Source organism: Sorghum bicolor, chromosome 1 (assembly GCF_000003195.3).
Source record: "Sorghum bicolor cultivar BTx623 chromosome 1, Sorghum_bicolor_NCBIv3, whole genome shotgun sequence".
Taxonomy (NCBI): Eukaryota; Viridiplantae; Streptophyta; class Magnoliopsida; order Poales; family Poaceae; genus Sorghum; species Sorghum bicolor.
In genome coordinates this window covers 6,665,876-6,677,559 of record NC_012870.2, presented here as the reverse complement: position 1 = coordinate 6,677,559, position 11,684 = coordinate 6,665,876, and the positions used below count along the sequence as shown (strand labels likewise).

Here is an 11,684-nt window from a genome sequence, read left to right as displayed (position 1 = left end):
GGAAACGTACTCGAGCCAAACTTCCCAACGCGCGTGCTCCAGGTAGTCCGGGATTCCCGGGATTCTAAATTTGCCAAGCGAAAGAGCCTATGCAAAAATGCCTAGTTTGGTCCATCAAATGCCAAGTTTGGCAAAATGCATAAGTCAAATGGCCAACTGTTGGAGACCAATTTTTAAGGTTTTTGGCAAATTCCTAGAATGCATAACCCAAATGGCCAACTGTTGAAGATGCTCTTAGGTGGTGAAAGAAAAGAAAACAATAATAAATAGACCGCCAAAGAAAACAAAGTTAGGGCACTCACAGTGCAGACTCTATCATAGAGTCTAAAGTTATTTATTACCTCGAACAATGTGGACTTGGAGTCTAAATAAGACTTGGAGTCTTATTTTTTCTACCTCTTTCTTCAATAAATATGCTGCAACATCAGCAAAATACCATAAATAATATGTAATTAAGTGTCTTGGACTCTGATAGAGTCTTGCATTGTGAGTGCCCTTACAGACTACTTCGCTACTCAGTAGTCAAACATCTAAGGAATGTCACGCCTGTTTCAATTTGCAAATCCACTGTAACGCATCGCCTTTTTTGAGGCCGGCCCGTTTATATTTGGCGGTTTTTTAGAACATAGACTGTCCTCACATACTAACATTAGTCTTTTTTTACGCACTTTGTCTTTACTCGTGCGTATTCGGAAAAAACTTCTCAGTCGGCCACCCATCGTGAAATTTCTCTAGGCTAAGCATATTTAACCTCAAAGTTTTTTAGAGATAGACTCTTCCAGAAAAAAATTATAACTTGTTTGTATGTATCCTATTAAACCATGAGCTGGGATGTGACATCCAATTGCCGCTTGATGGTCACAAGCAGGTGTTCCGTGGATGATGCTGCACCTCGGAAGCATTAGGCATTCCGCTCCTTCCAAGTTTCCTATACCACCAAAGCAAAATAGATAGGATTTGCATGTTCGGCTTCATAGAGTTATTAATCCATTCCAAGAACTGTTGGCTGTATGTTTGAAAAAAAGGAATATAGGATTTGCACATGCATTTGAGCTATATTTAGAGCAAAGTTGCCACATATAGATGTGGGCATAAATCGATCGATCTCTCACGATATGTCCCTTTATCTCTGTGTACCTTTTATGCCTTCTTTTTCCTTTTGTGCAACCTATCCATTTAGCATAAACATACACTTTTTCTTTGTGGCATGCAATATGAGATACTAGTACTTATTGCACTGTCACGTCGTCGACATGCAAGAATATATTGTTGGTTTGGGTGACAGTGCTCTACAGTAGGCGATATCCCTGATCCCTCTAAAAGGAGTACAGTATATGTGAAGCCAATGGTGTGCTTCTTCAGTTCTAGGGCTTGTGTAGTTCACCCTGAAAACCAAAAAGCTTTCAAGATTCTCCGTCACATCGAATCTTGTGGCACATGCATGAAACATTAAATATAGACGAAAACAAAAACTAATTACACAGTTTAGCTGTAAATTACGAGACGAATCTTTTGATCCTAGTTAGTCCATGATTGGATAATATTTGTCACAAACAAACGAAAATGCTACAGTATCGAAAACTTTTCACTTTTCGGAACTAAACAAGACCCTAGTATGAGTTCTTTGGAAACCTAAATAGCACTATACCTGGTTAAATTCAGTGCATTCACATATAGTGCCCCTTCTGGAACATTTTAAATCTCCACATAAAGTACGGTATTTACGCCTCATTTTTTGAGCCTATAGTGCTTTGCTATTCCGGCTGTCTACGACGTGCAGCCGTGCAAGTGGGCGCTAGCGCTACGTCGTCGTCGAAGATTTGAAGCGATCAGGATCAGCGGATGGATCCGCGTAATGAGGCAGTTGAAGATTTGAAGTGAACGTGAGAGTTCGTACTTGCTTGTACGTCTAGTCTAGTAATGACACTGGACAAATTGTACGTATAGGCCACGGCACTAGAGGCTAGACCGCTAGAGCCTGCAGAAAGCGAGAAAAGTCATCAGGAGCAAAGAAAAGATCAAGAGAAGCCATATTTGTGCCCGTAGAGTAGACGAGACCAGAAAAAAAAAAAGGCGACGGCCGGCCTGCATGATGATTTCAAGTTTGCGTTTCGCCGGTCCCGGTAGGGATGGAGATTGGAGCGGGTGTGCGCGGGAGCGGCGGCCGGCCTCGCGTGCCCAATTTCGGCCGTAGCTCGATGAGACAGAGGCACAGAGCACGGCCGCGTCGGCGTCCGCCCGTACGCGTGTCCATCCATCCATCAATCGGACGTCCATCGCTGCAGCGCCATGCTTTTCATCTCCATCGGTCCGTCGTCCGCCTCCGTCCGCGGCGTCCCCGGCTGGGCCACTGGCCACTGCAGGGCGCGCGCGACAGCGAGTGGCCTGCCGCCTGCCTCGCTCGCTCGCGGCGCGCGCCGGGCGTCCTTGCCGTGTGCTTCCCGTTCCCTCCCGAGCCGGCCCCTGTGCCTTCGGTGGCCGCACCGTGCTCGGCGCCACCGCGAGATCGAAACGTGGCGTCGTGGCAGGAGGATGCATCGGAATTGGCTCCGACGAGGGCGCTGCGCGCCAGTGGCTAGTGGCCACTGGACACGCCCCAGTGTCCCAGTCCCACTTGGCACTTGGCAAGGGCACACTGAGACCCACCGGCCGGGAAAAAAAGTTTTATTCGTAGCTCATACGTGCTGAGTGCTGACTGCGATAACTATAACGCCGAATCAGAATGGCCGATACAACCTCCGTGAATCACAGCCAGCTGCTGTCTATAAGATTTCTTTACAGTCTTCTTGCAGCTCACTCATATAATAGTTAGCTCATCACTATTAATACATGGTCCACTTGTCTGTGTCACAGATTTTCTTGGTTTTTGTGTCTGAGCCGGCTGTAAGCTTGTAGCCCGCTTTTACTCTCTCTCATCTTCTTTCTCCTCCACCTCAGCATTTAGCTGGCTTACAGCCTGCTATAATACTTGCTCTCATGGATCATTATACTTTCTTGTATTTGTATTTACAGTTTGAAATTTCGGTCTGTTTTCAAAAGTCGCAACGTTTTCACAATTAGGTTGAAAAAAAAAGTTATTTTGCAACTTGAGCCGGCATAGATAAAATGATATTTACCCGCGCTAATAAGACCTTTCATAGCACTGCACGCGACAGTGCCTTTGGCATTGGCTGGCAGTTTCCGCTATGTTTTTTTTTTCTTTACGTTTTTTTCGAAAGATCTTTTTTTTTCTTTTTGTGAGTATACGGTTATGCAGATTATTGCCTACAAATTTATTCCATTATAAAGTATATGATGTTTTGATGTTTTTAGATACATAGCTTTTTATGATGCACTTATGTTAAAATCAATATATCTAGAAAAATTCAAAACGTCTTATAGTTTAAACAGAGGGAGTATAATTTTAGGGGTAAGCAATAGTTTGAATGATTAAGAGCATCTCGAATGTTTAGAAGTGGCTAAAAAAATGTTAGGAGTATACTTCCTCCGTTATGAAATAGAGTGCATTGTGACTTTTTAAATTTATATTAAAATACAATACATTCTATATAATGACTGTTTTGATTTGGCAATATTTGTTAAAAAGGAAGTCATGATTTAAGTAGAAACTATATAATTAGAATAATCTATGGTTACATGTGTCATTTGAATGTTCCCTTAAGTTCTCTTAAATTTTATAAAACGTACCGAATTACAGGAGAGGGAGTATTTATTTTCTTATTTCAACAATTTTTAAAACCTCACTCCTAAAATATAGAAAACAATTTTGCATCGTAGATCTCAAACTATTTTTGGATCACCTCAACTACTTTATATTTCTATTTGGTATATTTATATTAGGAATTCTATCTTACTCTTTATTCTTTCCACATCCTTCCACTTCAGATTGGCACGTTTACGCGCGCGTATATTCACGACCACAAAAAATACGCAAAGACAGACGAAAGAGTATGTGTGTGAAAGACCCATAGGCAGCCTGCTCGTTTGGGCTTATCAACTGAACTGAATCTGTCTGTTATTTAGTAATATTTTAATTTTATTTTATAATAAATTAGTCAATATTACTTTCTGTCATGATTTATCACCTAAATGAACAAGTTCCCAAGAAACGTAGCGTGTACTCACATGTGACTGTGAGGGATAAATTTGTAGTCATGACAATCCTTGTCTATTTACTGATCAGTGCTAGCTAGATGGATTGGGCTTCAACACAGAATACAGACGATTTCTGATCAGCCCATGGGCCGTGAGGGCAAAAATAACCCTAAGATGACCGACGACCAAAGCAGACGGCAAGTACCCTGTACTGTAGGCTGTAGCCCCCCACCCCGCGCCTCCAACTTGTTCTTCTTCCGCTGCAAGATAGCAGCAGCACAGGCGAGGATCCCAAGTCCCGAGCCGTGAAGCCTGCTACCGTTCTCTTCTTCCCCGGCAAGCCGCGGCGGCCGTTGCCCCCTCATATAATCTACTCGAAGCCCTTGCCGTCGGCGATTCGATTGATACAGAGGGAAGCCGCGAGGGGCGGGACGGAGATGCCGACGCTGACGAAGTTGTACAGCATGGAGGAGGCCGCCCTCCACAACACGCCCGACGACTGCTGGGTCGTCGTCGACGGCAAGGTAGCGCCGCTGTATAGCCTCCTCATCCGCCCCTTTCTGTAGATAGGTATGTAGGTATGCAAGTGGTAGGTAGAGATGTAAACGCGTGGGAGGGGAGAGTGAGGGCATACTGTTCGAGTTCCGTTGCGATTTCTCTCGCACCGTGTTCGATGGAATGCCTGGGAGGCCTTTGCTATCGTGTGCGGCTTGTTCTGCACGTACTCTCTGTCAATACTAGCGGCACTCTGGTTGTGAGGTCTGGGAGATTGGGAGGGCGTGGTAAACTCGCTAGTAGATTGATTGTGCTGTCTCAGAATTTCCTCCGGTTCCTCACTAATTGCCAGCACAGTTGCATCAATTGAAGCTTCAGGTCATTTAGAATTGAGATATGCTGGACTGATCTTATCGCTACATGAACTCATTGTCTGCTGGTCAATGCAATGCAGATTTATGACGTGACCAAGTATTTGGAAGACCATCCTGGGGGTGCCGATGTTCTGCTCGAAGCAACTGGTATGGCTGCCCTGATTCATTTTTCATACTCTTATTATCCATGTGGCATTACCGTATTAGTTTCTTTATGGTTTGTATGACTCAGTGTCATTCTGTCTTAAGGTAAGGATGCTACAGAAGAATTTGACGATGCAGGGCACAGCAAGAGTGCCAAGGAGCTAATGCAGGACTACTTCATTGGGGAGTTGGACCCAACTCCTGAGATTCCTGAGATGGAGGTTTTCAGGAAGGAGCAGGACACGGGATTTGCCAGCAAGCTCATGGACAACGTGGTGCAGTACTGGGCAATCCCAGCAGCTGTAATTGGGATCTCAGCTGTTGTTGCCATATTGTATGCGCGAAGGAAGTGAAAGTTGATGTGTCGAGCTTGGGCAGATGATCCTTTTTAGAGGGATCAACCCATGGTGCATGGACGGATATATGTACTCCTATCCAGAACCAAATACACTATGATGTTTGATTCTTAGACACTTCAAACATTTGCCTGATTGATGGCACTATTTTGTCGACATGACAATCAATTGATGGATTTATTACTCTTGGGACCAACAGTCATGCTTGCTGGTTCAAATATGTCCCATGCCACCTTTGATGCTTTTGAATGTCATGGATTGGCATTCAACCTTTCACTTTTAAAATTCAACTGAATTCGTGTTATTTGTTGTTTTTTACATTATTCATCAAAAGGTGTGAAACCAAATTGCTGGAGATTTATTTATTTATTGGAAGCTGTATCTACTGCCTGTTAAATATCAACAGTCATCACATCTACAGATTGTTTCTTTCACTTTATTGCTTTAATAAACTGTCTAAATCTCGAATAAGGTGCAGATGGTTGGGCAGTAGACTTCAGAAGGTTACATGTAACTTTAGCTAGTCCCTCTTTTGATTATTCTGATCTTCCATTGCAAGTGTTTCACCATTGCCTATTAAGATCTGTTGAAGTATCATGTATCTTGAGTAACCTGGAAGGGTTGGATGGCATTGCTTAAAGGAGTAGCAAAAGCCAACATGTGGAAGGTGAGGACTGAGGGTAATGAGCTTCAAGCTGGGGTTTGCTCTGAACTAACCAGCCAACAAACCAAAAGCTACTGGCGAACCATCAGCCCATCCTTAGACTGCACTTCATATATGGTTTCTTATGGATATATATACCAGGCCATGGGTGGCATATGCCCAGTTCTGAGCTCCGAGGCTTCAGAGCAGCAGCACCATGAAGGGCTGGGTGTTTTTCTTCATGGTAGATGGTTAGGAAGAATTTGTTCCTGCATCCAATCTAAGGTAAGTTGTTTCCATGAATTCGTTTGTTGTTCTTATGATGTAGTTGCAGTAATATAGTATTCGTTGTTATGGTTCTGTTTTTAGTTTAAATGGAGCTAGTTGCTCTGTTTGATCAATTATTGAATCTGCCGTTCTGTACTTACCTCCAGACTACAGCTTTAGTATCAAATGTAAAAATCTGTGGTATAGTTTCATTGAAGTTTACATCTGTGATCTAGTTTCATTAAAGGATATACCCATCAGGACATTTTCCAACGATGCAGTAGCCCACAACAACCAGGAAAACATCCCTTTGCCGTTCTCAGAGGCCCCGGAAGCTTTTATTATGTGAGAACACGCAACCAATTAGGCTCCTAGAGTTCTCTAGCCAGCGAACTAGAGATTATAATCTTAATTGATTCTGCAAGGCAACGGAATTATTCTTATTCCAAGGTTAATGACAGATTATAATCTTAATTGATTCTGCAAGGCAACGTTTGTTTCTCTGTAACCCGATTATTACATACAAATTGCAGTTTGTGGTTTCCAGTTGCACATAAACGAGTGCTGCACTCATTCTTGTTCTAAGTTTTTGAGTAATGTAATTTTGGTTCAGTGAACAGTGAATGCTTGTAGCTTAGCAATTTAGCTCAATAATCTCTACAGCAAAATGTATCAAGACGCCAGAATTTAGTTATCTCAATCACCATTGTCTCTTCTATTCGACCAATCTTTAAAACATTATCAGGGAAGCCTTGCATTTACTACAAGAAGTGGAGCAGTCATATAATCCAATGAAAAATTCTGGGTTTGCTATAAAATACAAAAGGTGCAACTGTAATTACCTAATTTGCAGTAACTAAGTTCACCAAAGTGCTGTAGGGCTGCTATATACCAAACAAGAAATACATTTTGGCCCTTTAACTTACAAAAACACACACACACATATCAACTTTTTTCTTGGCATCGCCTCATCTCTTCTGTGCAACCATGGAATTGAATGAATAAATGACCTGTTGCAGTGCACCTCATGGAATCTGACATCAACTTGAAGCTTGCTAAACCTCTTGATCCCACTCATCATGCATAAGCCAACAGAGCAGCCAAGGCAACCCAGAATACCAAGAGTGGGAGTGTCAATGGTTGTCTTGTTAGAGGGCTTGCATTCGGCAGCCATGGATAATTTTCAGGAGATGGCATGACACAATTATCACCATTGAAGTACACCCGGCGTGGGAAGGCCCACCCCTTATCGAAGGTGAAAGTCCGGGAGTCCTTGCGGAGAAGCAGTTCCGATTGCACATTTCCAAGTTTGCCGGCTTGCATCAGCAAATCATTGTAGAATTTTACACCCCAGAACATTGCCGTATCATCTGAAATGGGACAGACAAACTACATCAGGAGAGGTAGGGAAGGTAGGTTGGTTTATTTTTATTCTTTTCTACAAGGAAGACAAGTTTACTTACTTATGCCACCCCCATATGGAGTAAGTGGTTTGTAGTTGAAGCTGAACAACTGAGTGATGTTATCAAAGTTTGGATGCTGAGCTACTAAGTTCCACTGCGTGTAATTCATGCGGAAGTTGAAGTTTGTGATAGTGATTTTCACTCTCCAGTATTCCTTGTAGTTGAGCTTCACATGCCAGTGGATTCTTATCGGGCACATGTGGGAAGTGCATTGTACAAGAGGCTGGCCAGTCCATTTGCCAGGACCATCAATTGCAGCTTGTAGATTAGGTGAATCCTCACTGCGACATGCAATAGAATTCATTAGAAACTTTACAGATAAAAAATAGAACCCTAATATGACATGAATTAAGAGTAAAAGGCAGATAAACTCACTTCACACAGTTTGACCCACTTGGGTTCTGGCAGCCACATGAGCATGTTGGGCAGTTCACAATTGTGTCATTATAAAACGATGAGAGAGAGACACAGCAGGATGGAGTCTTCTGAGCAAGAAATTGGGAATATGTGCAGGTCACATTCCATGTCACTGCAGATAAAGAATGTCTCTGTTAAGAACCCTCTCTACTATAAAATCTAGACAAAACTGCAACTTGTATGGAATTCTTCCTATGACTATCTGCGATTAGAATATATTACTTTGTGAAGAACAAACAAAAAAAGAAAGAAAAGAGACTGCATTTATTGAGCCTAGTAGTAACTTATTGTCAACAAATATCAATTAGCATTCCTCCTTTGTGAACAAATTCCTCTTGTTAGATTGTTTTCATTTTTACTAACCTAGCAAGTAATGTAACCTGAAGATTTGGAATCATGATCAAGGAATATGAACACACTGAATAATATGATGTAGCTGTACCTCATCTCCAGAACATACATAAGCAACTGATAGCAAGTAAAATGTAAAAGTTCGGTATATGGGCAACTTACTTAGAGCTTGGGTTGCCCTGCGCCCATCTGCGCTCCAAAACTTTGTCGGCCTGCCAACAATGGCACGCCCACATGTGTACCCAGGGCCTGGAGTCTTAAGAGTGAAGTTCTTTGGCACCTTAACAGTTTTATTGGTAGTTCCGGCAAGACCAACACTGATCTGGAAGGAGGAAGCAGCATTTGCTGGGTCCTGGTTAAAGGTATTTATGACTCCTGCCTTGCAGCAATTGGCAATTTGCATGTTGTATGGAGTGCCTGGTAGTAAATCGACAATTGTTGGATCTTTCTTGCAGCAATGGGGGGTGTTGCCCTTGAACTTTGAGCAGTCACCCTGTTCAGTGGTCTGAGCCCCAACCATTGACCATATAACCTCCTTCTTTGCCCATGTCCACCCAAGCTGCCAACCAGGTGCGCCGATGTGCCGAAATTGTTGAAAATTATACATTGTGACAACAGCCTGCAGGAGGTATTTTATGGGAAATCAGGAACCGCGTATGCATAGCATACTTCTGACATAAATTTGGGATGTTGTTCTTGTTGTCTGTGACATATGTTTCTAGTTCAGCCATTGGCCATGTTACATGACTTATATTGTACAGGTCAAACTGGGTTATTCAATAGAATTTGACCAGAGCCTACTAGGCTGGAGATGAAAGAGATACAGCTGTTGGAGTGGGCATTCTACTTACGACATATCCGTCAGGAGTCCACTGCATAATATCCCATTTTATAGTGATGTTGCCGGTTGGATCCAGCGAATCATAAGCCTCTGCAGAGAGTAAACACAGGTTCCACATCAAACACAGATCCCAATTATAGAAGGATGGAAATGAATTCACACAATATATGAAGTCAATGTTAGTTCACTTTCGAAGATCCACACACACACTTTGCCTAATGGTGAACTACAATTAAAAGTAACTGGATCCCTTAATGGCAAACTACAATTAAGTAAGATCTTGGACAGCTTGTTCACTTCCTGAGCAGATCTACTACCAAGGAGCTCGATATGGAGCAGCTCGCGACAGGTTGAGCAGACAGCGGCACTAGTAAATAAGCCTGAGATGGCAACTCCATGTATAGTTGAAGGAAGCTAAGTCTACTTAATTGGATTCATAGTTGAGGCAAGCTCGAAAGATCGAACTGAATTGGAGTGCAGTGGGGTCAAACTAGAAGCCACCGACGCTGACAGTACCAACCAAACGGGGGCCGCATTTGTCAGCGCGCAACGGAAGCATCATCTCAGCTCTCCGAGCTCCGTTGCATCAGACGCAACGGCGATCGGGCGGCGGATCTCACCAGCTCACGAAATCGAGCACAAGCAGGACAGGCATAGAGAGACGGATGTGCCGAACCTGTGGTAGTCGGTGCGGAGAGGAGCAGCGCGGCCGCGAGCAGCACGGCGGCACAGCACGCGACGGATCTGCCGCCCGCCGCCATTCTTCCTTGCCACCCGCCGCCTAACCGACACACGCGGTCTCCACCGACAGATAAGATACAGAGCCGCGCCCGCCGGCCCGTCTGTCCGTCTACCCGCCGATCTTGCTCCGGACTGCGGCGGCGACGGTTGCGGCCGCGAGGGGGGAATGGGGGAGGTCGGAGATCTGGGGCGGTGGGGAGTGGGACTTAAAGCATGTGCGGCAGGCAGCGGCCGCGTCTCGCCTCCCCTCCCCTGTTTTTTACTGCGGCGGCAGCACGACACTCCCCTCACTCTGCTCCGCAGCGCAGCTCGCCTCGGTGCGGGGGCGTGGGGTTATATCGGGAACGGTTTCTTGCCGCGAGGGAGTAGATGTGACGCCTCAACCTCCGGCGTGCATTTACGGGAATGCCCCTGGTGACACACAGCTGTTGGTGATGTTCGCTTAGGGACAAGGACAGGTGATTAACGGTTGTGAAAACTGAGAATCTAGACCTGTTTTGCTGCTAGTATGTGCAGGGACGGTGATTAACGGTAAGTGGGAAACTGAAATGCACACAGGACTGCCTTTGGATAGCAGGAGTGGGTTCAAATCAAAATGGCATACGAGGATACGGATACTGGTACAATATGTGGTGATACTGCGATAATCGTGGTACAAGATGTGGTGATACTACCGTGGAGTATCCAACACCGACACGTGAGTTTTGGAAGTAGCACGTTCGGTAACGTTCGAATCCTTAGTTTAAATGTTTGAATCCTTAATAAATAGAACAAAACATGAGGGACAACCGGACTCACATTGTTGGTTCATATACTGCTATGATTGTGGAGCCATATATATCAGCTTATTCATTTGAGCTTATCAGCCGAATCTATCAGCTATTCAATAATACTTTTTTATAAAAAATCAGCTAAAAATGTTTTCCACTATGACTTATCAGCCAAACGAACAAATGTAATATGTATTTTTCTCCCTCTAGTTCGTCAGTAATATCACTGAAAGCTGCAGCCAGCGAGTCCCAGTCACCAGGGGCAAAACCGGAACGATCAATCAGTGGCAAAGCTTTACGATGTAGTTTAAGAAACGAGTAATGACAGCGGGCGATGACCCCATGCGGAGAGGCTAAACGCACACATGCGAGCCGACACTTGCAAGGAATAAAGAAACGCGGGACGACAGAGCCCTTCCTCCCTCTTTCTGTCGGTGGGGGTGCCAAAAGAGAAAGGGGAAAAAAAAAACGAGCAGCTCCAGTGCTCCACTGATCGATCGATCACCAGCGACGCACCACGCAAATTGCAGGCTGAGAGGCCGAGACGAGGCGAGCGCGTGAGCCCGGTGCATCAACCAACGCTGTAGACCCCATCGCCATCGCGACGGTAGGTGCTGCAACCTGGACGTACCAACAACCCGTGGCGACCATGCGAGACATTAACAACACTATATTATTATGTTTACTTTATTTCATTCTTTAATTGATCTCCAGCTGTATGTAGTCT

At 44.3% G+C, this 11,684-nt stretch overlaps 2 protein-coding genes across 2 annotated transcripts; one reads left to right on the top strand and one right to left on the bottom strand.

Moving 5' to 3' along the window:
* LOC8085924 (cytochrome b5) lies at positions 4,293-5,684 on the top strand. The gene is made up of 3 exons (XM_002466392.2): positions 4,293-4,619; positions 5,045-5,111; positions 5,214-5,684. The coding sequence occupies exons 1-3, from the start codon at positions 4,533-4,535 to the stop codon at positions 5,459-5,461; spliced, it is 402 nt and encodes a 133-aa protein (XP_002466437.1). The 5' UTR covers positions 4,293-4,532; the 3' UTR covers positions 5,462-5,684.
* Positions 7,061-10,506, bottom strand: LOC8085923 (COBRA-like protein 3). The gene is made up of 6 exons (XM_002463817.2): positions 10,123-10,506; positions 9,457-9,536; positions 8,768-9,224; positions 8,213-8,366; positions 7,838-8,118; positions 7,061-7,744 (listed from the first exon to the last, which is right to left on the bottom strand). The coding sequence occupies exons 1-6, from the start codon at positions 10,205-10,207 to the stop codon at positions 7,452-7,454; spliced, it is 1,350 nt and encodes a 449-aa protein (XP_002463862.1). The 5' UTR covers positions 10,208-10,506; the 3' UTR covers positions 7,061-7,451.

Excerpts from the sequence above, each read along its gene's own strand:
- LOC8085923 (XM_002463817.2), bottom strand. The coding sequence starts at position 10,207 with ATGGCGGCGGGCGGCAGATCCGTCGCGTGCTGTGCCGCCGTGCTGCTC. Across the intron at positions 9,225-9,456 it reads GGACTCCTGACGGATATGTC|GCTGTTGTCACAATGTATAA; the intron begins GTAAGTAGAATG and ends TACCTCCTGCAG. Across the intron at positions 8,367-8,767 it reads CAGGGCAACCCAAGCTCTAA|TGACATGGAATGTGACCTGC; the intron begins GTAAGTTGCCCA and ends CTTTATCTGCAG.
- LOC8085924 (XM_002466392.2), top strand. The coding sequence starts at position 4,533 with ATGCCGACGCTGACGAAGTTGTACAGCATGGAGGAGGCCGCCCTCCAC. Across the intron at positions 4,620-5,044 it reads GGGTCGTCGTCGACGGCAAG|ATTTATGACGTGACCAAGTA; the intron begins GTAGCGCCGCTG and ends AATGCAATGCAG. Across the intron at positions 5,112-5,213 it reads TGTTCTGCTCGAAGCAACTG|GTAAGGATGCTACAGAAGAA; the intron begins GTATGGCTGCCC and ends TTCTGTCTTAAG.